The sequence below is a fragment of the Furipterus horrens genome, unplaced genomic scaffold, assembly GCF_987537825.1.
Source record: "Furipterus horrens unplaced genomic scaffold, mFurHor1.1.pri manual_scaffold_8, whole genome shotgun sequence".
In the NCBI taxonomy this organism is placed as follows: Eukaryota; Metazoa; Chordata; class Mammalia; order Chiroptera; family Furipteridae; genus Furipterus; species Furipterus horrens.
This window is the reverse complement of record NW_028327178.1, coordinates 48328385-48355771: the sequence shown is the minus strand read 5'-3', so window position 1 is coordinate 48355771 and position 27387 is coordinate 48328385. Positions and strand designations below refer to the sequence as shown.

The following is a 27387-nucleotide window of genomic DNA, read 5'->3' as shown; positions in this document are numbered from 1 at the left end:
ATTTAAAACACAAAGCAAACTAACATGATAAAAAATGTTAGGAGCTCTTAAAATCCAATTCAAGCAAAGCAACAACCATTTAACATGTGTTCTAGAGGACATAACATAAGACAACTCCTAAACTGAAGAAAGAAAACAGTTCTTAGATAGAAAGGACTCACTGAGTTGTGACCAAGATGAATGAAATAACAGGCAAATTCTTGTGAAAGTTCAGAACTCCAGCAATGAATTCAAAATTCAAAAAAGTTGAAGAGAGGGTAAACAAAAATAACTTAAGAAGCTTATGTAACTTAAAGGAATGTGATTCAGGCAACTAAAATAAGAGTTTAACTAACAGTCACTCCATGAACAATAAGAGAAATTCTGCTGTGCAGGTTGTCCAGAACTAAGGTTTTCTGTTAATAATGGACAGTGAGTTGGCACATGTTCCTAACTGAAGCATCAACATGGTATCCATATTTTGCTGACCATCTGGTAAGTGTAATGATTAAATCCACATGCTAAGGTGGCAGCATGAAAGCAAAAAGTTAGACATTCATGCTACAGTTTACGTTGTATTGCAGTTGTTCTAGCCTTGGTCTTCCTACCCTTAGTTTTCCTGTTTTGTGACTAAAACATACCCCTACTTGTTTAAATCAAGGTTCTTCTTTTCTATAAAGCAAACACATATGTAACTGTTAACAGATGGTATGATTATATTTTGCAGTGAACTGTGAATCAATAGCAAGTGTAGCTATTTGATTTTCCTTAAGGCACTGAAAGTAAACTTGACTGACTGCCTTTTAAATAAACTAACACCTCAATTGAATAATTCATTTATGTCAAATGCACACATGGGAAATGTTGTCTCTTATCTATACAAGTGATTTGTCAAGTAAGTCTGTGATGATTGTAGATTGGATTGCAAGTCCTTTGTACCTGCCCAGATTCAGTGGCAATGGTGATTTGGACTCAAGGGTCAACCACAAGTAATACATGAATAGACTATTCTTTATTGTAAGTAGCCTATTGCAAAATAAACACTTTGGGTATTAATGAAATCATAAAGCATTGTATGGACTGTTTTTAATAGGTTTATTGTGGTATAACTGATATACCATTAACTGCACATATTTAAATAGTATAAAGTGTACAATTTGATGAATTTGGAAAACTAAACCTGTGAAACCACTACAATCAAAACAACCAACAAAACCAGCACCCCACAAAATGTCCTCATGTCTCTTTGTCATCTCTCCTCCCCTCCCCTCCTTATTCACACCCAGGTCCCCAGGCAATCACTAATCTTCTTTCCATCATTATAGGTTAGTTTACATTTTCTATAATTTTATATCAGCTGAATCTCTTTTTCTGGCTTATTCCACATGGCATAATTATTGAGATCCATCCACCTCTACTGTGTATATCCACAGTTCATTGTATATCTCTATTGTTTGTATCAATACTTCATTGCCTTTTTTTTTTTTTTTTTTGCTGACTAGTGTTCAATTGTATGGACATACTACAATTTGTCCATCCATTTATCTGCAAAAAAAAAAAAAAAACTGGGTTATTTTGAGTTTGGGACCATTATGATATAAACACTTGTAGGCAGTCTCTGTATAAATATATTAATATATTATCTATGAGTAGAATCACTGGGACTATGGTTGATATATGCTGAACATTTTAAAAAGCTGCCAAATTATTTTTCAAAGTGGATGGACCATTTTGCATTCCCACCAGCAATGTCTTAAGAGTCCCAGTTGCTCTGCATCCTTAGCACCAGTTGGTATGATCAAACTTTTAAATTTCAGCCACTGTACAGGGTATGTACAGATATTTCATTGTGGCTTTATTTCCATAATCACTAATGATACTGAGCCCCATTTTATGAGTTTATTTCCCATCCATATATCTTCTTTGGTGAAGTGTCTGTTCAAATCCTTTGCTCATTTTAAAAGATGAGAAAAGACTGAGCAAATTTTTATGACTGAAAAACTCAGGGTGTGTTCCTAAAAGAGAAACTTGATTAAAAAAAAATTAGACAATTAGTGTGATTAAGTCAAGAAAACTCAAGGTTGGAGATATCAGAATGGAACAGATTGTGAATAATTTTTAATATAAAACAAGGGAGTTTTCTATAAAAAACAGGGATTATATTCTGGGCTAAAATGGAAGAGTTATGTCAAATGACCAAGCCTCTCTCTCCTAAAACATAGAAGAGTCAACAAAACATAACTAAAAAACAGGAAAAGAGAATCCCAGCAGCATTGACATGAGTGATGGTGGGACAGAGATATTCCAGAGATAATGTGAACTCTTCCAAAATCCAACTCCCTTCCCATCAAAACAACACCTAAGAAGAAAGCAAATGGAGAAAATTTTGAAAAAAGACAGTTATTATTTCCTCCTAATAATAAGGGAAAATGACCAAAGGTGTGAGTAATCACACCTGGGTTCAATATATGCCTGCCCTTTCTGAGTATGTATGTCTCTACAATACCATTTCTGCAGGGAGGGAAGACCTACTAGGATTCACCATATTGCTTTTTTCTCTCCTGGAGGAAGTTACGAGGCTACAAGGATAGAAAAATAAAAAAGAAAATAGATTATATCAGCTCCATCAAGGGAGAGAAAAGGTAGCTTACAATAAGAATGCAAGCAGAAACAAATGTGAGAAAAGGCTCTGGGATACACCATACATAAAGCAACTGTTTCCATTTGCAGTTTGATAGAAGCTGTCATTTCTGGAGGTTGCCTGACTTTGCCCTCCTTTGGGTAAGTAAGAAGTGGAAGTGGTTCTGTACAAACATGGCAGGGGTAGGGACTGGACACCTAGGATGGAAAATATTGTCTGCAAATGGTGCCCAAAGGACACCTGCTGCTGCTCCGACAAGTGGACCTGTGACTCCACAGAGAACAGCCCTATGAGATTTTTTTTTTTTTAATGAAAGAAAAAATGTAAAGGAACTAGATTTGTCAAAAAGAAATGTGTACAATCATCGGTTTTCTGGGTATGTATCTGTTTTTATAGAGTGCAGTTATTTTTGGATTTAACATGGGTTCATTTACTACCAGTGAATGTTTTCCTACAAATCAGTTAAAGGTAGACAGCTGTGGTTGTCCAGCCACCTTAGTTATGTTGCACTGTCTTGAAGTTTTGCATGATTGTTTTAAAGCAAAAGCTCTTCTTTCATCCCTACCCCCAGTTCTCCTGCTGTAACTTACTGAGGAACCACTTGTTTTGGTAACTACAGGCAGCTCTTTATCCTCCTCAGTAGTATTATTGTCACAGGTATCACGTGGCTAATGAGAGAAATGAAAGTAATTTTTATCCAGGCATAGCTTTTCCAACGTGATTGTTTATTCAATTATGCAGTACACTAGAACCTGTAAAAATGTACAGCCATGTCAGCAATTTGTTCATAATCATATTAATCCTTAAAAATATGCACTGTAATAGAATTTGGTCTCAAAAGCAGGCACTGCTAAATGCCTGCCAAAATCCACTTTTCTTCTTTGATTTAAGAATATCATGATTTCCTCTGAAATGCTATGTGTCTAACTAAAAAGATTAAGTGTGATCCTGGGGTGGTTACACCCAGTGAAATTAGAGTAGAATCATACTTGATGAAGCATTTCAGAAGGCTAATACCTTATTGCTGAAGTGGAAGAAATCAGCTGGCTGAGGCTTCCTCTAGAACACGGACAAGGTGCCTGTGATGCCCAGACATTCTCTGAACATTAAATATTAGCCCATATGCTAAGGGGGCCAGAATGAAAAGATGAAGAAATTGGTAGATCCATGTAAAAAATATCAGCCATACCAGCCTCAGATTCCTTATTTTGTAAGGAAAATAAGTCTCTAATTTTAGGTCTAAGTCACACAGCTTACTAATAAAACTGCTATTATAATATCAGACTTCATGACTATATTTTGCAATGATTTATAAATCAATAGCAAGAATAATTTTTTCAGTTATGAAATTAGAAATACATTAGATTATCTCACAAATACATATGACAAACATTTTATTCTCAGTCACAGAGGACTGGAAAAGCTCTGGTTTTCATTATACAGGAAGTATATTTGGAGACTATTCTGACAATGATGGGCTACACAGTAGATCTCTTGCATATGCTCTAAGATTTTTAGCAGCACTTGCAGTACAATGGCATTCCCCAAAATAAGATGATAGCTTTTATATGACACCTTAGGAACATTTATTTTTCATCTTGCTTTTCCATACTTTCTTTCTCCAAAAGTATATGCATTATATTAATAACAAAAACACTATCTACCCTGAAGTGTAAACAACTGAGGAGGCACTACAAGAAAAATTAGGTGAGGATGGAGGACTGAGGCGTACCATTCCCAATCACTCAAAATTAGGGGAAGTGTATATTTTTATAAGAACAAACTGCAAATGGCATTGGAATCCAACAAAGTTCCAATAACAGGTCAGAATTTGTTAGAAATTCCTGCAATTAAAAAGTAAGTAATTGATTTCATAACTGTAGAGATTTTCTCAGACTAAGAACAGTGTAAGATAACCTTGCTGGCAAAGAAAGGACAGATCCACAAAAACAACAACAACAACAACAAATAGATAAACAAACAACAAAGCTCAGAGTGAAAATTACAAAGGTCAGTACAGGGCCCCAGGGTAATGGCCAGGATAATTTACTGTGAAGTTTTCTCAACAGAGGGACCAAGCTGACCTCCCAACAGCTGCCTTTATACTAAACAGCAGGCAGTATCTATATATGAACCCAAGAAAAGCACTCTAAATGAAATGAACTATCTGCCTTGGTAAGATGTCCAGTGTTGGGACAAAAAAAAGACTTTAATCAGGTTACTCTGAATCTCCACAAAAGACATGGATGGGAAAATAAAAGAAAAATATCAGCTTAGTCTAGGATAGAAAATAAATTGTTCACTGCTCTCCCTTTGACACTGAAGATACATGTTTGAGTATGTGTGTATACTAATGCATGTGTGCTGTTTAACTTCTATTTACACACTATTCTCATACTTTATGTACTTATACAGGACTCAAAGTCTTCCCTCTTACACAAGAAAGTTATTGGAAAAATATCTATATAATGGCAGGAAATCATAAAGCAATGACATATCCTAAGTCATTAAATAATCAACCCAATTCATTAATAAATATAAATTAATCACCAATATCACCAGTCATTGAAGAAAATCAACATAAAATAGTCAGCCATGGAGAAAATTAACATCCTGAAAAAGACATGTAGTGATAAACAGTCTGGGAGAAAGAGATAGCTGAGGGAAGAAAAGGCAGCTTATAAAGATTTAATAATTTCAGAGGGATTTAAGAGGTTATTGTATCCATAAATCAGAAGCTAACTTTTACAATAAAGAGGAAGTCAGTAAAAAAGCAATTAACAGAAAAGTTGCTGAATTTAAAATATTAATCACAGTTAAATTATAACCACTCAGGGCAAGTATTAGCATTAGGGATCTACAAAATGATGTACATAAAATCTTTACTAGCATACAAAACAAACAAAAAAGATATGTAAAATATAAAAGAAAATTTAAGGGATAAGTGATTTAATGAAATCAATGAAAGGAAAAAATAGAGAAAATGAGAAAATACAATAATTAGAGAAATGAGGTGAAGAGAATGTTCAGAACTAAAAATAACATTTTTCAGAAACAAAACACTGAGTGCTAATTATGATTTAAAAAATGATTTTATATCCTGATGACAGTTCAAGTCTCAAACAATAATAACAATCCTAAAAACTTCAGGAACTATGAAAATAAGAACAGGATATAAATAAAGGAATAAGATTTAGAGAGGCATTAGACTTCTCAACATTGATGAACATTTACAAATATCTGAAAGAAATTGATTTAGGGCCTCGTATTTTGATACTCACCAAGTTAGGATTTAAGCTTTTTGTATATGAAAATTTAGTATCCAAAGATATTTCTTGCCAGATTTGCTCAAAGGATAAAATAAAAGGTGCAATCTGCTAAGAAGGTGCAACATCTTGAAATATATGTGTTATGCAAATGAATATTTTTACCTTTCTGAGTAGTCATTCTGTAATGCTAGCCCTCATCATCCTCCTGTGAGAAAGAACAGTACAATTGACCCTTGAACAACAGGAGTCTAAACTGCCTATACGTTCATGGGTCAGGTGTATTTGCTTTCTCATTCTATCCACTTGTGAGCAGCTCAGGGTTATGGCTAAAGTAGAACTTAAATGTTCTCTTTCATCTCAGTAAGAAGTTTCTTTACATGTTTGGCACCACACCTGCCCCTTGATTAACCTTTAAAAGGAGATACACCTTCATGAAATTGAAGTAAAAGGTGATCAGTAAAAGTGACAAAAGAGAAAAGAAAGAAAATAAGTCCATACTAATCATGCAAGTCCACAGCTAGGGGTGGGAGTGTCAGCAGCAGGCCCAAGACCTAACAGGAGGCCCTCTGTTATGTGCTGCCAGAACAGCTGGTAAAATCAGGAAGGCTGTGAGTGGCCTAACCACTCTCTCCCCTCCCGTTCTGCTCCTGCAGATAAGGTACACCAGCCAGACAATGCCCTTATCCAGGGGACCAGACACAATTCCTCATTATTCCTTACTGGTGGCTTTCAGTTCCTTGCCAGCCTGTGAAACATTGAAACAAGCCAATCACATCCTCCCATGGGAACCAGGGGGCACCCTACCCTCTTGTTACTACAAAGCCTGCCTCCTGCAGCCTGCTTGTTCCCTCAGCTCTCGAGTGCACCCCACATGTGGTTCCTGTGTGCTGTGTGGTGTCCTCTTCCCCCAGGCTGTGAGAATATGTGACTGTTAAGTTGCTGTGGATCTTATCTGTGAAGTGCTGGGTGTCATGTGTTCGGCTGTCTCTATAACCCTATGGTAGGAATCCCTTCTCCGCTGTGAGGTGAAAAGGAGGCAATCAAAATATAGGTAGAGACAGATGGGGCAAAGGCTCACAGAAACCCATTATTTGGAAACAGGCCAGTGTCTACTCTGACTTGTTCCTCCTCTGGCTGCTGTGAAGGAAAACGGGGCAGGAAGAGAGAAACAGACACCTGGGGTCAAGTTCCTGGTTGGAAGTGAGGTATATAGAACTCCCTGCACTGAGGAGGCAACAGGAAGCCTGCTTCCAACTCAATAGAAATTGTAAAAACCTCTGACTAGAAAGAGTTAGCCCTTTTAAAGAAATACAATAAAATTAGAAAAGAATTACAGACAAAATCTGCCAAACAGGATTGCTTATAGCCCCAACTGACCAGACTCTTACCTCCAGACCTCGGCTTACCCTCAGTAAAAGACTGGCAGCCAAGACACAAATTTTTCACGTCCAAACCCTGCAGAAGAATTTTGGAAAGGACCAAAGGTAACCCATGATAGAGTACCCCATGCAAAATATATATAAGATGAAAATAGATCATATAGAAACTATACATCATTATCGTCATCTTTATCAGATCAAAAAATTTTTCACGTCCAAACCCTGCAGAAGAATTTTGGAAAGGACCAAAGGTAACCCATGATAGAGTACCCCATACAAAATATATATAAGATGAAAATAGATCATATAGAAACTATACATCATTATCGTCATCTTTATCAGATCAAAGGTGGTACAGGGGTTATTCTCAGAATAACAAAGAGTCACTCTTCTTCTGTTAGGAAGAAAAAAAAAGCTGAGCTAAAGAGAATGAAATATACTAAAGTATAATAGAGGAAAGTCTCCCACGGCAAGTGTTCTGCAGCCACAAGTCCAAGTGGAGAAAGATATCAGCAAACCCATGACCTTCTACTTTTGCTATTTGGGGTGCACCACTGAAATAAAAGGACACAGGCCTCATGCCCAGTAGTACAGATCACAGTGGCATGAATTCATCTCACAAAAATAAAGCCATCTATTGAGATAGCTTAATTGGCAATTATGAACTCCGATTACATCCCTTTGAAACTCTGTACTAAAATGAACAAGGTGCACTCTAATGAAACATCTCACCTTCTGTGACATAATAAAAAATGTCTACCTCCTGTGCTAGGTAGTGCACTTTTCCCCACTTATTGCTATATATTTAAGATGCTATTGTGCTGCTTCCCCCCAAAATATTTACATTTAAAAACATATCTAAAATGTCAAAGTATTTCCTATAGTGAGAATTACATTAATATTGGAAACTACATGGAAGGTGGTGCAAAATTTTTCATTATTCACTCAACAAAGAGAACAAAAGTTTAGCTGATGCCCTCCCCCACATTTTGCCTTATGGCTGTGGCTGTAGCTATGGCTGTGGTTTTTGATGTTGTAGATACAGGTAGGCCATGTAGTTATTTGTGGTTTTAACTATTTAATTATTCATTCCTGAGTATAAGAGACTTCTTTTTGTCTTTAAAGCAGGGTTTTTTTTCTCATGTGTTCCTGACTGCCTTGAAATAATCACTGTCTTCTAATCTCCTTATTCTTAATTTCTCTTGCTTTATCTTACCATTAGACCATTTCTGGAGGGAACTGCTGATATCCCTTCTTCATCCAGGGTCTCATCCAAAAGAGGAGTTGGGATACAAGAAAAATCATCTGGCTATTGAAAAAAAATGAAAGGGCATTTTATTCAGGCATATTCTCCTAAAGGTCATTGTGTATTCAGTTATGTGTTATGTATAATATGTGTACATTCATACATATATGTGGAGCTATAGATACATATGACTTGCCTGTGTGTACCGATCATTATATTTAGCCAGGATGATGATAGACACTTTCCAGGATGATGACAGACACTGGTCTCTGTGGAGACCAGATACTGTCAACTGCCTACCCCTAACTTAGGCACCTATCTTCCTTAGCAGAATACTGACTTTTTAAAGAAACTTTTGTGTTCATCTTTTAAAAATTTGACTTTCCAGCCTTTCTTATAGCTCAGAGATGATCATATTACATTTCTGGACAAGGTGGTAAATAGGATTCTACCACAGCAGATTTCCAGGAAGGGAAGGCCAGAGGGACAGAAGCAGTTGGTACAAGTTCCAGGAACTGCCAGGAATACGGACATGGTGCCTATCATGGCCAAACCAACTTGTAAGCAAAACAATGAAAGAAAAAATAGAAACGCAAAAAGAAGCTGAATCAATGCTAAGAAAAAGAAACATGTACCTTTAGCTTCTTCTCAAAGAGAGAAAAACAAATCTATATTTGTATAACTCGTGATTTATTGGGTTTTCTGTTACATACAGTCAAGTGTATATAAGTGATATAATCACATTTTTAAAAATATGTATGACCACACTTATATAGTCAATTGTAAATCAGTATCACCTTTAACAATTATTTATCAATAATGAAATTGGAAATACATTAGAATGACTGTTTTGCTCAATTAAATGTGTTACTGAAAAAAATTTTGATTCACATCTTCTGAATATTATAAAAATGTATCTGGGCACTGGAATTCTGTTCATGATGAATAAGGCTATAAATCTTGTGTTATGTATCCAGAGTTTGATTTAGTATTTGTGATTTAGTGTATACTGGCTCTACTAAAACAAGGGTTAAATATTCTATTTCTTTATGGTAAGCACTCCATTAAAAATAAAATATTTTGGATATTTAATAAAATCATAAATTTTATTTTGACCCACAGAAATATTCTTTTTTTTTTTTTACCTTCCTTGTCTGTATTATCTAAGTTTCCAGTAAAGATTATGTATTACATTTATAATAAGGAAAAAAACATTTTTGGGAAGGAACAATACTACTAATTAGCATAAGAAAATTGGATCAAGATAGCAGAATAGACACACCACTTTCTCTTTCCCCTGAAAATCATTGAAACTGTCAAGAGAGATACTTTTTTCATAGAATAATTTTAGAAACCACTGAACATTTCCACTAGAAGAGCAGAAATTGTTGAATGTTCCTGGAAGATAAAAAACAAACAAGAATGATTTGATAAGAATAGAGAAAAACCTCAGACTGAAAAAAGGTACAAGAGGAAAATGTGTAGAAGGTAAAATGCTGGTCCAGAAAAAAGCTCCTATAAGAATGAAAATAAAAAAGAGTGCAAAGGCATCTCTCAATTTAGAAAATAATGAACAAAGTAACTGAAGAATGGTTTTCTGAACAAAGAGGCCAGGAGACCTTTCCTCCCTCTAACACTGAGCAATAGGTAGCAGCTAAATGCGATTCTAGGTTAAAATCTAAGAACTGTCCTCTTGGTGACAGAGTGACCACCTGCCTCGGGGATGGTGGTGGTTGGCCTAGCGTGTGTGGTTGTCCTAGACAAAAAGAAAGTTGAATTGCACTTCATTGGGGCCATTGCACTTCTGAAAGGATATGGACAGGACTATAAAAAGGCAAGTTAGATTTGCCTGATATGAAAATTAATTAGGAATCTGCTATTTTGGCATTGATGTCATATTTATGCCTCTTAAAATGAAATGTGACAGCTGATATGGACACGCTTCACCACTCACAGAGACCCAGACTCCTATTCACAAGATAGCTCTGGGGAGAAAACAGGTTTACATAACTACGTAAGGAAAAATACAGTCATTACCTATACTAGTCAATCAATCAATCTATCCTCTGTAAATATGAATCAACAACCAGGGATCAAAATCAATTGAATAGCAACAAAAGACAAAAACAATGACACCAAAAATAAACATTTACCCCTGAAGTAAACAGATAATTTAAGAAAAATAAGAGAATCTTGGAATTTAGGTCTTAATTTAGAACCTTCAGAGTGCTGAGAGGTTATAATAGCCAAGAAACAAGAACAGATGGCTAAAATAATGAGAAAATCAAGGGCAAGGAGAAGCTATGGTAAATTAACAATATAACTGTTAAACTTTTAAAAATAAATGAAAGGCATATTACTAATATAAAATATGACATTGAAGGGATATTCAAGAATGTAGAACAAACATACACACAAAGAAAGCTTGGAATATATAAAAAAAAACATTTAAAAGAAAGAGAAGTTCAATTCAAACAGTGCAAAAATTATCTAACAGTAATTCCAGGAGGAGATAACTGAGAAGGTGAATGAAATAAATACTTGTTTTAAGTGTCAGAAGAAAATATGTGGAACCTGAAGAATGAATGAGCTCTCAGATTACAAGAGCTCACTTAGTAGTGGCCAGAATGAATTTTTCAAAAAGGTGAAACAGGATTTCCAGCCAAGATGGAGGCATCAGTAGACACATTATCTCTCCCTCCACAACAAAGAAGGACTACATCTATGTCAAAAACTATAAAAAAACAATCAGAAGTTCCAGAAACTGAAGGGAAGCCCAACAAAGAGATAAAGAAGAAAAACTCATCCAGACAGGTAGAAGAGGTGAAGCCAGGGTGGAAAGGAAATGATGGGGCACACCCATGGCAGCACCCAGGAGGTGACAACTGTGGGAGCACAGGCAGTAGAACCGGTACCGGTAGTGGCAGTGGCAGTGGTGGTGGCGGCAGTAGCGGCAACAGCAGTGGCAGCAACAGCAGCAATGAAGTGGCTGGAGTCAGCCAGTGGAAAGTGCAGTCACACATTTAAAAAGTCAGGAAGGAAACCTGAGGAACAATCCCAGCCCAGGACCAGACTGGGCAGCTCACAGTTCTGCCAGTGGGGGGAAAGTAAAGCCTCATTGCTTCAATGTGAAAACCAGTGGGGTTTGGGGTGGCAGAGGAGGTGCTGGTACCTCAGCAGAGTCTGTTTGTTTAGTGGAAAAGTGGTGAGTGCTGAGCAGGTGGCACTGTTCCCTCTCAGACCCCTCCCTCACATACAATGGCCCAAGGTGGGGAAACAGGTCGCCCCCATTCTGACCAATACCTAAGGCTCCACCCCTTATAACATAACAGGTGCGAAAGCCCTACTCAAGACACAGAGGCAAGCACAGGAGGCTGTCAAGTTAAGGAGACAGAGAAGTATGGCCCAAAGGAGGGAGCAGATCAAGATTCCAGGGGGAGAACTGAGCAATGAGGAGATAGCCAGCCTAACAGATGCACAGTTCAAAATGCTGGTGACAATGATGCTCATAGACTTGACAGGCACGATTAAGCATGACAGGAAAGAAATGGAGGCTATAATAAATGAAACAAAGGAAAATCCACACAAGACTAGTGGTGCAGCAAAAGAAACCAGGATTCAAATCAATGATTTGGGACATATGGAAGAAACAAACAGTCATCCAGTACAGAAGGCGCAAACAAGATTTTTTTTTAAATGAGGAGAGGCTTAGGAACCTCTGGGATAACTTTAAACGTGCCAGCATCCAAATAATAGGGATGTCAGAAGGAGAAGAGGAAGAAAAAGAAATTGAAAGCCTATGTGAAAAAATAATGAAGGAAAATTTCCCAAATTTGGCAAAGGAAATACATACAAGTTCAGGAACACAGAGAGTCACAAACAAACTAGACCTAAGGAAGACCACGCTAAGGCACATCATAATTAAAATGCCAAGGGTTAAAGATAAGAGAGAATCTTAAAATCAGTAAGAGAAAAGGAGAGAGTTACCTACAAAGGAATGCCTATAAGATTATCAGCTGGTTTCTCAGAGGACACTTTGCAGGCAAGAAGAGACTGGCAAGGACTATTCAATGTGAATACTTGGCAAGGACCTACAACCAAGATTACTCTGTCCAGCAAAACCATCATTTGGAATGGAAGGGCAGATAAAGTGATTCCCAGACAAGGTAAAGCTAAAGGAGTCCATCAGCACCAAGCCATTATTATATGAAATGTTAAAGGGACTTATTTAAGAAAAAGATCAAAACTATGAACATTAAAATAACAAAAAACTCACAACTATCAACAACAGAATTAAAAAAATAAAAACAAAATCCAACTGAGCAAACCAGAATAGGAACAGAATCATAGGTATGGGGATCATTTGGAGGGTTATCAGCTGGGAGAGGGGAGGGGGAGCAATTGGGAGATGGCACAGGGACTAAGAAGCATAATTCGTAGGCTCAAAAGAGACAGGAGGATGTTAAGAATATTACAGGAAAGGGTGAAGCCAAAGAACTTATATGCATGATCCAAGGACATGAACTAAGAACGGGGGTATTGCTAGAGTGTAGGGGGGTAAATGGGCAGAGGGGAGCAAAGAGAAAAGAAATTGAAATAACTGTAACAGCATAACCAATAAAATACACTAAAAAAAAAAAACAAAAAGAAACTGTGGTACATTTACACAATGGAAACTACACAGCAGTAAAAGAGAAGGAACTCCTTCCTTTTGTGACAGCATAGATGGAACTGGAGAGTATTATGCTTAGTAAAATAACCCAGGTGGTGAAAGATAAATACCATATGATCTCACCTAATACAGGAACCTAATGAACAAAACAAACAAGTGAGCAAAATAGAACCAGAGGCATGGAAACAAGCAACGGACAGACAGTGACCAGAGGGGAGGGGAGTGGGGGAAAAGGGGGAAAAGGGGGAAAAGAAAGAGAAAGGGTCTAGTCAAGGAACTAGTATAAATGACCCATGGACATGGACAACGATGTGGGGATTGACTGTGGGAGTGGCAGGCAGTCTGGATGGAGGGGGTCAAAGTGTGAAAATTGGGACAACTGTAATAGCACAAGCAATTAAAAAAGAACTATTTTTACTATTGCCTTCAGATTAAAAATTACATTAAAAAAAGGTGAAACAGATAAAATTTTCAAGGTTCCAATGATAAAAAGAAAATTTAAAAAGCTTCCACATCTGCATATAAAGAAATGAGATTGATATAGGCATTGCTGCAATAGTGCATGAAAGAAGATAATGGACAAATACCTTCAAAATTCTGAAGGAAAATGATTTTGAGCATGGGCTTCTATGTGCAAAGAATTAAGAGAAAAACTAGTACAATCTACACATCTATCTCTCAAATCATTGAGTTTATATCTCCACTAGGTAAGTTTGCTGGGTCAAATTCATATGTCTAAGATTGATGCAAAATTACTTTATGAAAATTATGATGTGAGTGGAAAATTTCAGGTAATTATTCTATTAAAGTAGATAAATGATGACAAAGGAAGAAGTAAAGAGTAGTAGGAAATATGGGAGGGAGACAAGAGAGACAAAAAGGTGGAAAAGGAGAAGGAGGAAGAGGAGGAGAAGGAGGAAGAGGAGGAGAAGGAGAAGCACATTCACAAAGAGACAGACCAGGACAGATACTTGGAGGAAAAGAAGGAGGGAGGGAGGAACTGTCAAATTCATATAGAAAACTAAAAATTTTAGATACATTCCTAAAAAACTTTCACATCTCTTTACTTGGAGAAACAGACCCTGATTTTTTTTTTTTTTTTTTTTTTTGGATAAAAAATAAAATCTGTGAAGATGATTATTAGGCCTTATATATTGTAAATGTACAATATTTTTAAAAATACTGCTTTTTAAATATTAACAAAGGACAAACTGAGTTTTTAAGTAGCGTATGCAATGCCAGGCTCTCACTGATTTTCAGACGTCCCATTTGCTCAGACAGCACAGACCTCTACTCCTTGTTACCTACAACCATTCTCCCTGTCTCATTCCCATCCTCCATTCATTTTAGAACTGGGCTTCAACAGCAAGATTGGAAGGGGAGAACAGGAAGACAACAGGAGGAAGAGACACCCCCCTCCCTCCCTGGGCTGCCTCTACCTCCACAAAGGCACTGTCTTAAGCCCTTTCTCTGCCTTTGCTGGAGTCGAACACCGAACTGTTTATGGCACCTGTGCATTATGGGAAAGTAAAAGGCTCTTCATTTCTTTTTATACTTAAAGCCCCAATGGGTAAGTGTCCACTTCATGTTTCCCTTCAGGAATCTAAGTAAAAGAAGGGAGGGGAGCACAACAAGATCTCTTTCTCTCCCTGTTTCTTTGTTACCAGATGGCCAAAGTTTTAGGAACCTAAAGAGGCTACTTATGCATTTTGTTGAGTAACTGGAGGATAAAGGAGAAACCAATAAACCCTTTCCTATTTCATAGTTTGTTAGCAAAGAGCAACAACCTTTGTCTAAACTAGCTGGAAACAGAAGTGAGAAAGAAAGCATATAGCCCAAGTTGTCAGGACTCACTCAAGATAATCTGGAAGATAACTGAAAAATGACCCAGGGAATTTAAACCAGTAGGGTAAGCCTTTTCCTTGGTAGACATCTTGGCCAGGAACCTATGGCTGGAGCCCTTGTCTGAAGTTGGTGGGCATCACTTTTATTTATTTAATTACAGCTGTAGAACATCTCACTATCTAGAAGGACATAGGTTTCAAGTAGTCTGAAAGTTCAAACAGCACAGAACTCTAAACACACTTACCTCAAGGTGTGTCATTATATACAGAATATTCTAGAAGTGTGCTATTCAATTCATTAGCTACAGGCCACATGTAACTATTTAGATTTAAATCAATTAAGATTAAATAAAATTTAAAAATTCAGTTCCTTATTCACACCAGCCATATTTCAAATGCTAGTGTCACATGTGACTGGGGTTACCGTACTGAACAGCACAGAAACACATTTCTATCACTAGCAAGTTCTAGAGGATAGTGCAATATTAGCACAAATGCAGAGGTTAAGTATATGTGAGCTGCTCTGGCAACTACTCAATGTGATTAATATATCTAGGAGAAGAAATGACTTACAGACAACCTAAAGGAACTCAAATAGGAAACTGCCTTCAACTATGCTTGCTACCCAATACCCTTGAAATTTTCATTTATGTCATTATTGTTATTATAATTAAACAGGTGAAAACCCTAAATCAGAGTGATTAACTAATTTGCCTCAGGCAACCTTATTTGTAACTGCAGCAGAATATCAACTTCCCTTTTACCTATATACTAATCACCCCCAAAGTTCCAAGAATCCTATCTGCATATAGGACCTTTTACAGAAAATGAATAAGCTGTAAGGTACAGCTGCACAGTGAAACAAACATTGAAATAGGACAACATGATGAACAGCCTCAGAAATAAAATCAAGGCCATGGAACTGCACAGGGTAAGCTGAGCTTTCAATCAGCCCTTCCTTATAAAACATGTGACGTTTCCCTCATGCTTTTTATAAATCATTCTCTCGCCTACTTAATTAATGCTTCTATCTTGCAATTTTTTACCTTCTTAATTTATTTGACCATAAAGGCTACCCTATGCACTCTCCCACCCCTGCCCTCATTTAAAACAAACCACCGAGACTTGCTTGTAATAGTGGGGCCACTGTCCCGGGACTCCTGCACCTGTTTCCATTTAGCAGTTAGATTTAAGTAAAGGCTCTGGGTATCCCATCCATAAAGACTTGCTCCACTGCCAAAAGGTTATTCTACAGCTTCAACAAAAAAGGGTATAAGTTTAGTGTGGAGGGAGATTGCTGAATGGGAGATAAAGAATGGTAGCTTAAGTTTCAAATCTGTAAAATTTTGGACTGTGCTGTCTGCTTAGTTTTCTTTAAAACCTAGCAAGTAAATGGTCTTTTCTGATACTTTTTCCATGTTCTCCTCCTTCCCATACTCCCAACCAACCAAAGCAAACCGTTTGAGCTGCATTTATTACTTACAGGAGAAGCACTGACTCCAAAGATGTCTCTGACATCCCTGACAGATTGCTTGTTCTTTTTTCTCATAGTTTGGGTGTAAGTATTATATCTCTTTTTCACTGCAGCTGCTTGGGTTCGAGTCAATGTGGAGAGCAAAGCTTTGCCATCCTCCTCTTCATCACCCGAGATCAAGGTTGATAAACCCACATCTTGCAACCACTCTGCTTCAAGTTCTCCTTCTGTAAAATGGCATGACCAAGAGAAGGTTAGAACATTCTCTGTGTGATTGGATGACATGTATATCTGTAAGTCTTGCATATCAGTGAATAAGAAATATTGGTAAGTAATATATTAAGACAGTCCTTTTTTTCCAAATTATGGAAAAGGCCTATAATAATGAATAAAAAGTCTGTATTTTTTTTTAAGTAAGTCAGAATTTAAAGCATTTTCTAGTACAGTATGGTTAATTGGCAGATTGGATAAGGCACTTTTCCTTGTCAGACAGTTAAATACAAGCCATATCTGGACTATCAATTAAAAAAAGGATAAAATATGAATATTTAAACTAAAACCATAATAAAAAAGAGGGGTTTTATAGCACACAAAATACTCTTTGAGTCACTCAAAGACAGATTCAAATCCTAATACTGCCATTTAATAAATGAAAGACTTAGGACAGTTTTAAGATATCTCTTGGGCTCAGTGTCCTCTTGGCAAAATTGAGGTAATAATAACAAAATTATTAGGTGGCTATGAGGATTGTTGTATCAACATAGTTATACAGAGTATATATGTTCAATAGCTATATGTTCTCTTACTTTTCTCCTTATTCTAAACAGTAGGTAATCTTTCTATTTTTCAGAAGGCAATTTAAAAATATAAAAATTTTTCATAATAAGAATCAATTGCTGTTGTAAATTAGTACAGAAATAATAAATAATTCTGAATAACAACATTTTATAACAGAAAATCCACTGCACGTACCATTTTAAGAACTATGCTAAACAAACATTCCTGAATGGGGTTTGTCTGAAGAGCAGATTAGACTGATTTGTAAATAGCTTCTTCAAAATATCAGTCTAGGAATCTTGGGCCATGCTTACATTATTGCATCACTGGTATGTGAACAAAGCCTTCTAATGTGCTTCAGAACTCCAGTTTCTCACCTAGGCAAATTGTTTATTTACTTTCTTATTTTTATTGTTCATTTGCTTTATAAACTGTCCCCTTAACAGAAATGCAAAGGTGAATTTAAATTGTGCTATCCTGTACTAATCCACCATATTAGTAAGTGTGTTGGGGAACCATATTAAAAAGGGAATAAATCTTCCAGGAAAGGTAGAGTAGCTTGTGTATAACAATTTTGACCTGTAAACTTAGTACATAAAAATGACGATTTGAAGGCAATGGAGAGGAACCAAGTACAGGCAGGAACTGAAAAACAATTAAATTTTGAGAAAAGAAAACGCACTGGGTGAGATTCACATTTATACAACTTTAAAACTTGAGGTCATTTTCCAATTCCTACATTGCTGGGTGGATAGAACTCAAACAGAAAACCAATTTTACTCGGAACATAGAGTATGGGATAATCAGAACAGTTGGAAAGTGAGAGACATATCCCTGTTAAGAGAGAGCCACATAGGAAAGAACTTCAAAATCTGTGCATAAACTCTGACCAAATTCTTGACTAAACCTTAAACTAAAAAGGTACATGAGAGACACCAAGCATTCTATTGAAAAACATCAGCTGGCAGGCTAAACAAATGACCAAGATTACAGATGCTGTGTAGAGCAGGGAAGACAGACTTGGGCGTATGAGTCTAGTCAAATTAACTGTTAGAGCTAAAATTAACTCGGTTAGAGGTAGATAATGGAATACATAGTCTCTAAAACTGAATCAAATTGATAGGCACAGCATCCCTAAGAAGCAATAGGTAAGGAATCAATTTGGATTATTTGATAGCCCGCCTTTAGGTCATGTCTCCTTAAATTGAAGTACCTTGAGCAAGTCCAGTACAATAGATATAAACCAATGGGAACAGGGAGATAATATGCTGAATTCTACTACATTCATTTGTTAACCTGCTAATGAGATGAGTTCTACATGCTGACAGAACAAGAGAGAGCATACGGAGACAGTAAGTCAGCACACAGGGAAAGAAATCTAGCACCTTACCATCCACAGGCTTGACCTCGGCTGGTGTCTGCTCTTCTTGCCCTCCCATGCTGTTCTCTTTAATACTTTCTATTTTCTGCCAGAAATCCTCCTTGGAGGCGCTGTCTATGGAGGCTTGTGAGTTAGAGCGGCTGAACGCAGAAGAATGTAGGGACTCATTGGAGAGCATCCTGTTAATTCTTTGGCAGCGAGGAATATATTTTCTGAGGAAAGAATAATATCTGCGAATTAAAACCAGTATCTTCTATGTCATAAACCACGTAATTCAACTTAGGTTTAAAATCACTGGAGAAACGGAGTTAGTGTGGTAGAGAGTGGTTTGAGGGAATAATCTCTATTCAGTGGTGCCTCTCCTCCCCCCTTTTTTTCCTCTCTATAATTCATAATGGTTCTGTGACCATTTAGGACTTAACAACAAAAGTACTTTCATAGTTTTCACATACTTATAAAGTAGGAAGTTATTCCTATTAGTTCAAAACATAGATAGTCTGTCACTGTAAAGTATCTAAGATGACGACAGAGAAAGGTGTAAGAAGTTGGCTGCTCACATCCATTAGGATTGCCACCCCCACCCCCCAACCGAAAAATAAAAAGGAAAGAGAAGGAAACAACAATGTTGATGAGAATGTGGAGAAATGAATCCTGGCACACTGTTGGTAGGAATGTAAAATGTTACAGCTATGGTAAGCAGGATCTCAAAGAGATTTTTGTATATCCATGTTCATAGAAGCATTACTCACAAAAGCCACAAGGTAGAAACAACCCAAATATCTGTTAACAAATTAATAGACAAACAAAATATGGTACATAATACATATAATAAAATATACTCAGCCTTAAAAAGGAAAGAAATCCTGATACTTGCTACCAACCTGGCTGGTTTGGCTCAGTGGATTGAGCGTCGGCCTGCGAGCTAAGTGTCGCTGGTTCGATCTTCCAGTCAGGGCACATCAGAGAAGGAAAACTCTGATTCCAAAAAACCTCCGCTGCCTTGCGGCATACCTCTTCAGGGGAAAGGCTAAGGGAGTAAACCCCGACAGAAAATCCGGAGCCGGAGTCCCTAAGGCGGTTTGACGTTGTAGTCAACACCGGCAACTCCTGCGGCGCACCTGAAGCCAAGCTGTATTGACTCCGTCTTTCCCTTGGATCCTTCAGCTGCGAAGAGAGGGGGGGTCTGCTGCATGGGCAACAGCAGACCCTCCATATCACCCTGCCCAGGCTCTGTAGCTTCAGCTCCACTGGAGAGGACACTCCAGCGTCATCGCAAGATGTCGATTCAACACGGGAGGAGACAGATACCGTGTCACTCCCGAGTTGGACTGTACAGCCATTCTTGGCGGTGCAGATAGACTCTTAAGAAGCTACACCATCGTCTCTCGAGACGGACGGCTGCCGACGACGACGATGGATGAAATTTAAAGATACTACACTAAGTGAAGTAAACCAGATACAATAAAACAAATACTGTATGATTCCACTTATATGAGCTGCCTAGAGTAGTCAAATTCATGGAGACAGAAAGTTGAATCACAGTTTCCAGGGGCTTGGGAGAGAAGGAAATGAGTAGTTTAATAAGTAGCAAGGTTTATTTTCTCAACATGAAATGAATTCTGGAGCTGGGTGGTGCAGATGGTTGTGCAACAATGTGAATGTACTTAATATAGCCTCAATAGTTAATATATGCTTTGAAAATGGTTAAGAGGGCCCAGAATGGTGTGGTTCAGTGGGTGGAGTGCTGGCCTGCAAACCAAAAGGTCACTGGTTTGATTCCCAGTCAGGGCACATGTCTGGGTTGCAGGCCAGGCAACCAGTCAATGCTTCTCTCACACACTGATGTTTCTCTCCCTCTCTTTCTCCTTCCCTTACTGTCTCTCTAAAAATAAATAAAATCTTTTAAAAAATCAAAACACTTCAGGAAAATATGAAACATCTATTTTTATATGTTGTGCTGTGATAAAAATAATTTTAGGCTGCTTTGTTTGATAATTAGGTAATAAGCGTTTTTCACTAAATTCTTTATAGTTTTACAAAACACATTCTGACCGGTGGAATATAGATGAAATCAACACAGATATCAAGACAGTATTGCTTTCTTTATTATTTTTAGGCTTTTAAGCCCTTTCCCTTTTGCAACAAGACCAATACTGAAAACCACTAACAAATTCCTAGAGTTCTAGCCTATGCATACCTACTTCTTATAAAACTGTAATCAATCACCACTGTTAATACAGCGGACTGCCCTCCATGTACCATATTCAGAAAAAGCTTATAGATGCCCCAAACTTTCTCTAGTTCTAGATTTTTTAGGTTTATATTTTTTAAAACATTAATATGCTTGACTTGAATAAATATACATTTTAACTGAATAAATGGAATAAGTTTTTAAAAATTATAATATAGTGTATTAATAAATGTAAAAGTTTAAATAATATAGAATTGTATAAAGCAGAAATTCTCCTCCCATTTGTATCACATCAACACTACTCTGTAAGCTGCTTTCTCTCCCCTACTCAAAAAAATGTCACAGACATCTTTTCCATGCCAATACAAATATATCATCTTAATGGCTGCAATGGAGTAGCATAATTTGTCTTAGAAATTAAACAAAATGCAGATATACTGAAGCACTAAAAATGTTTGAAGAAGTGATAAGTTTAGGAAATAAGTGAATCTTAGGAGATGAGGAACATATATGTTTAGGGCTAATAATGATCATTTTAGTTACAGTATACAGTTTCTTGCTTGTGCAAAGGGTATATTGATGAATCTCAGGGAACATATCATCATAAAACTGCTGAGGGTAGGAGGATCAGATAAGAAATACAGATCATGAGCACCTGAATAAAACACTGGTTTCATCTGAGATAATCCGCCTAAGGAATGTTCTAATTGCAATGATCAACTATTCATTTTCGGCAAAATAGACAGCATTTTTGGGACAGGCACATTTGGAAGAGTTCTCATATTTTTAATTAGATATCCAAATATTTTCCCCTTCATCACGGGGTGGAGCAGGGAGATCATGACCTTCCATTCGTAAAGCATCACATAACTGTGATCCTCAGGCTCATCCAGCACTTTGATGAGCCTTAATCTGTAGCTGCATACCTCACCATATTAGGGGAAATAGAGCTTAAGCTTCACCAGCTGTTTTTGTTTGTTTGTTTGTTTTTAATTGCAAAACAAGACCAGGAAAACATTACATGAAAAACAGAATGCAACTGTATTACATAGCAACTTACACAGGGAAAAAACCATTAGGTTTAATATTGGATTTTAAGCTCATGGTAATCATCATAGATTCAAAGTGGCATTTAAAAAAACATTTTATTATTGCATTTTCCTCAATTACTTTTTAAGGAATAACTTGTAGTGTACTTAATGATTATTAGATATCTATAATTTATTACCGTCTACCTTGAATTAGTTATTTTAGAATTTCACAATGTAAATACAAGAGTATAATTCTCTTTTTCCTTTATATTATTATTATCATAATGTTGCTTCTTCATATGTCTACATGCCACAATAGTTATCATTTTTGTTTCTTTAAAAAATTTAAAAATCGACTGCCGCTGCTGCTGCCGCTGCTGCTGCCACCACCACACCCTGTCCTTTCCACCTCGACTCCACCCCTCCTACCTGTCTGGGAGGGAACACTGGCAGTTGCTGGGTAATTTGAAGACTACTGTGGAGGGTTTAGTGTCAGCCAACAACCCCAAAGTCTGGTCCAAGTATGGTGGCCTGGAACGGCTTTGCAGGGACATGCAGAGCATTCTCTATCAAGGGCTCATCCATGACCAGGTTTGTTGCCGCCAGACTGATTACTGGCAATTTGTGAAAGATATCTGCTGGCTTAGTCCCCACTCGGCCCTTCATGTGGAGAAGTTCATCAACTTGCACGAGAATGGCCAGAGCAGCACTGATAGTGTGAGTGAGCGTGCCATTGCAGAGCTGTGGCTGCAGCATAGCTTGCAGTGCCACTGCCTCTCAGCTCAGCTCCGACCTCTGCTTCGGCATAAACAGTATATCAGAAAATTCTACACAGATACTGCTTTCCTGCTAAGTGATGCCCATGTCACGGCCATGCTCCAATGCCTAGAAGCAGTGGAACGGAACAATCCCTGCCTCCTGGCCCAGATAGATGCATCTATGTTTGCCAGAAAGCATGAGAGCCCACTGCTGGTGACAAAGAGCCAGAGCCTGACAACTCTGCCTGGTTCCACATGCACCCCTCCAACCAGCTACGCTCAGCATTTCTACTTTGGGTCCTTCTCTAGCCTCCACCAATCTGTACCCAACCATGGCCCAGAAAAAATATCTACTTCCTTCTCTCTCTCTGGCCCTCTCTGGAAACCTCAAGAAAGCAGAGGACACGTCTCCCCAGCAGAAGATCAAACCATCCACGCCCCTCTGCTTCCAGTGTCTGCATTAGCCTGGGATTCCCCCTCCACACCAAATGAGATGAGTTCCAGCACTCTGACCAGCCCCATTGAATCATCCTGGGTCAGCAGCCAGAATGATTCCCCAAGTGATGTCAGTGAGGGACCTGAATACTTGGCCATTGGCAACCCGGACTCTCGAGACCAGACTGCCAGTTGTCAGAGTCACAGCAGCAATGCTGAGAGCAGCAGCTCCAATTTGTTCTCCAGCAGTTCCCAGAAGCCAGATTCTGCTGCTTCTTACCAGGTATTTCCATCAGACCTGACACATGGGTCCTTAAGTGAAGCTTCTAGTACCTCTGTTCAGGGAATGGACAGTGAAACCCGGTTATCCATGGCCTACTTCACTTGGACAAGGTTGGGTTTTAGCTGCATCTCAAGTATCATTTCCAGTTTTGTTTTGTTTTAGTTCTGGAGCTTCTGAGCCAAGCTTATCTCAACCAACTCACTTCTCCTCTGCTGCTGAAACAGGAGGATGGAGTTTTCTCTCTCTCACTCCTGAAATAGGGTCAGACAGTGCCCTAAGAAGAAGCAGCAGAGAATGGAACTACATTATGGACATTCTGTCCAGCTTACTTAGGTATTTTTGAGGCCATAAAGACAGAATTATTACGGAATCCACAGAGACCTCAAAGAGGTTTGAAGTATTCTAGGCATAGATGATGTGGCATCTGAGTTTCTTTATCTACCCTGGTGCACTTGAAGCAAAGAACAGAACGAATACTTAGGCCAGGCCCGTTTACAGCCTCACACCAAGAATAATTGAGGCTACAACTCTGTTGCTTAAGGAGAATATATTCAGAAGAGCTATTGGTCTCCTCTTAGGTGATAAGGTCCCTATCTCTGGTTCAGGTATGATGCCATCCTAAACTGAGGACAGAAACCCATCCACCATTGTATTTGTGGGTCTCTTGCTACTGTGTCCTCTGTTAGGTGGTCATTGTGATTCTGAGTAAAAGGACAGCCCAACTCCATTCTCTTTCCCTTTCCTGTAACAGAGCTGGGACCCTCCCTGATGGCTGATCTCTTGCCTTAGTTTTTTGTCAAAGTTAGAGAAAAAGCTTCCTGTTATTAGTGGTGTTAGAGAACTTGACAGTTTATGGATGTGAGTGTGAATGTTCCTGTAGCCTTTATGCCAAGTATGCACTGAACTCTTTAGTCTGGTGACAAACTATATGTTCATTCATTCTTTTCATATTACTAATTTTAACACACACACACTTTTCCTTTTTTTAATATGTGTTTTGATGGGAAAAGTTTTTGATGGGACCATGTACATGTTTGTGGTGTTCTTGTAAGTTGCTGTAGCTCCTGACATGTGTGTAAAACACTGACCTATATGTAAAAAAAAAAAAGTTAATAATCTTTTTTAAAAAATAAGTAAACAGTTTTTATCCTTTCTTGTGCCCTTTATTCTTTCCTACACATAGGTGTATCTATAACACATCATTCCTCTTCAGCTTTGAGAACTTCCCCATAGCATTTTTCGCTTTTCTTACTATTTCTTGTACTGTGGATCTGCTGGCACCAAATTTTGTCAGGTTTCTTTCTGAATATGTCTTCAATTCGTTTTCAGTTTTAATGAATATGTTCACTGGGCACACTAAATTAGGGCGACAGTTTTTATTTGTTTGTTTGTTTGTTTTTGGTTGTTTTAATAATCCTTTTAAAGATGTCATTCCATTGTCTTCTGGACTATTGATACTGATAAGATGAGAAGTCAGTTACAATTCATATTGATGTTCTTCTAAATCTAATGCTTTTTTTCTAGCTACTATTAACACATTTTCTCTTTATCTTTGCTTTTAGCAGTTTAAGTTTGATGCGCCTAGATTGTGGTTTTCTTTGTATTTATTCTGCTTTAGGTCTAACTGAGCTTCTAGAATCTGTCATCGTCTTTGGTATATTCTTATCTATTTTCTCTTCAGATATTTCTTGCATCCCACTCTCTGTCTCCTTTTCCTCTGGAACTGCAGAAACCTGACTGTCAGGCCATCTGATACTGTCCTAAATATCCTTCACAATCTACTTTGCCTTTTTTCCCACTCATTTTCTATGATTCAGTTTAGAGATTTTCTATTGCCCTGTCTCCTAACTCACTTTTGCTTTCTTCTACGTGTCCAGTCTGCTAAGTCCACCCAATGAAGGATTCAATTTTGATCTTGTGTTTTTTTCACATCAAGAATGTCCAATCAGTTCTTTTTAGAGACTCTATTTCTATGTTGACATTATTCATTTTTTATACATTTCCCCTAACTTCCTTAACATATTTATTATTATTTGAAAGTTATTGTCTCTTAATGTCAACATCTGTGTGTCATCAGTGTGTCTGCTTATACTGAAATATAGTCAATTGTTGTTAATGGGTCACAGTTTTCTTTTCATCTAAAAATCTCCTAACTTTTTGTTGTATGGCAGACATTGTTTTTAAAAGAACTGTAGAATGCTGGAGTAAATAATGATTTCCTTCAGAAGGGAAAGCCTTTTCCTCTGTCTGAGAGTTCAAGTGAGGCACAGATCCCTTCAACCTAATTAAGAATTGAGCTGGGTCTGGGCTGGGTGTCAATTTTAATAAGTTCTAGGTCACCTTCAGTTTCAAATGCTTCAATGGGGAGATCTGTCCTGTCTGCATTATAGGTCCTTCCCTCTAGGAGGTCTTTGGGATAAACACCGTGGCACTACAGAAATCTCTCTCTGCTTAGACCTCAGTCCCCAGCCTACAGTGTTGCTGTGCTCTAAGCAAAAATTCCAACGGGGAAAACTATCAGGTGTGGAGAACTAGCTCTGCTTCTGGCACTTTCTATAAATTCCAGTGTGTTGAGCCAGCGCAGGCAGCCATTAGCAGCTCCACTGGTGCCTCCTCACTCCAGAAGAGTTCTTCTACCCATGCAGGTGTGATCCTCCGCCCAACAGTGTACATACTCGGGAGCCATTCATTCCCATGGAGGGCAAACATCGCTATGCCCTTGCTCACCTAGGAAGAGCTCTTCCCTCACTGGAACTGAGCTCCTGTAGACTTCTCTGGTCCACTGCTCTCCATTAAAGCATTTTGTTTTTTTAAAACACACATGATTTTAACATTAATCTTTTCTTCTTCACTTAATAGAGTGGGAAAGATAGCCTGCCACAACCAACTCTATGACCTAACTAGAAGTGAAACTCCCACAGAACACTAAAAACATTTTGTTAATACTCCCATGAAACACTAAAAATTGTTATTTTTAACATATTTTTTGCATACACACCACTTTGCATACACTAACTACAAATTCAATTTTCTGAGTCGTTTCCAAATAATACTTTTAAAAGACATACTTCTTGCTAAGAAATCCTCTATGGGCCTTTGCTATCCTTATCATATAGAGAATTTCACATATAACAAGTTAATACCATACACATTACATCATTTGATATTTACATTAACACCACAAAATAGTCAAAGGTAGTATTATACATCTCATTATATTAATACAATGAAAGAAACAGTTGTCTAGACTGAAGTAGGGACACATAACTTCCCATTGCAACTACCATAAAATGCAAAGCCTTTTCTATGATTTCATGGCCTAGCATGATCTGTCCTAGAACTTCTCCAAACTTACCTTATATCACTCTCTCTGGCATTAGAACTAGGCATGCTAGTTTCTCTTGCTGTTTTTTATTCTGCCTGAAACATTCTCCTGAAACTTCCATGGCCTGAAACTTCACTCAGCTCCCGGCCTAAATGTCACCTCCTCGGGAAATACTTTCCTGGCCACGCTAACATGGTATTCCTCCAATTATCCACCATCTCAACTTTCTGCATTTCCTTCCTCTCATTCTTCAACAATATACAATTAATTTATTCACATTTCAATTTTTGGAACTAATTTCCCCACCAGAATATAGAGGAACCATGTCTGTCTTATTTACACAGTACCTGGCAAATAGTAGCAACTCAGATATATTTTGCTGAATGAATGCCTAGTGTGGACCATGAGAAAGAATATGCATACTAAGAAGGTCTCCAGGTGGCTAACTGAGCTTAAATTTTTAAAACAGAGCCTAGCAGCCATTTCTACACAGCAGCCTCTTAGGCAAATTGCACTTCAGGGAGAAGCCTGCACTGAACTACCTGCTTCTGCACTGCCTGACTGCACTGTGTTCCTGCCATCAGAGCCAGCAGCCCTTACAAAGGAGTTCCTGGAATCCTAAACGGAGACTTTTCCCATTCAGTCAGAGCTGAGCAACTATATCCCCGTCAGGTTCTTTACCCATCAGAGCAGCTCCATTCT

General features: G+C 37.9%; 2 protein-coding genes across 2 annotated transcripts in view; one reads left to right on the top strand and one right to left on the bottom strand.

Moving 5' to 3' along the window:
- ARHGAP28 (Rho GTPase activating protein 28) overlaps positions 1 to 18868 on the bottom strand; it is an 86626-nt gene extending 67758 nt beyond the window's left edge. Inside the window, exons 1-3 of the mRNA XM_090285147.1 lie at positions 18672 to 18868; positions 16514 to 16731; positions 8485 to 8577 (exon numbers count right to left, since the gene is read on the bottom strand). Coding sequence (XP_090141273.1) covers positions 8485 to 8577; positions 16514 to 16731; positions 18672 to 18840 — 480 coding nt within the window. The 5' untranslated portion in view covers positions 18841 to 18868. The remainder of the gene's footprint in view (positions 1 to 8484; positions 8578 to 16513; positions 16732 to 18671) is intronic.
- A 2825-nt stretch (positions 18869 to 21693) lies between these two features.
- Positions 21694 to 27387, top strand: part of LOC150002866 (run domain Beclin-1-interacting and cysteine-rich domain-containing protein-like) — a 62738-nt gene continuing 57044 nt past the window's right edge. The window contains exons 1-2 of the mRNA XM_090285004.1: positions 21694 to 21707; positions 22325 to 23470. Of these exons, the coding sequence (XP_090141130.1) occupies positions 21694 to 21707; positions 22325 to 23470 (1160 nt within the window). The remainder of the gene's footprint in view (positions 21708 to 22324; positions 23471 to 27387) is intronic.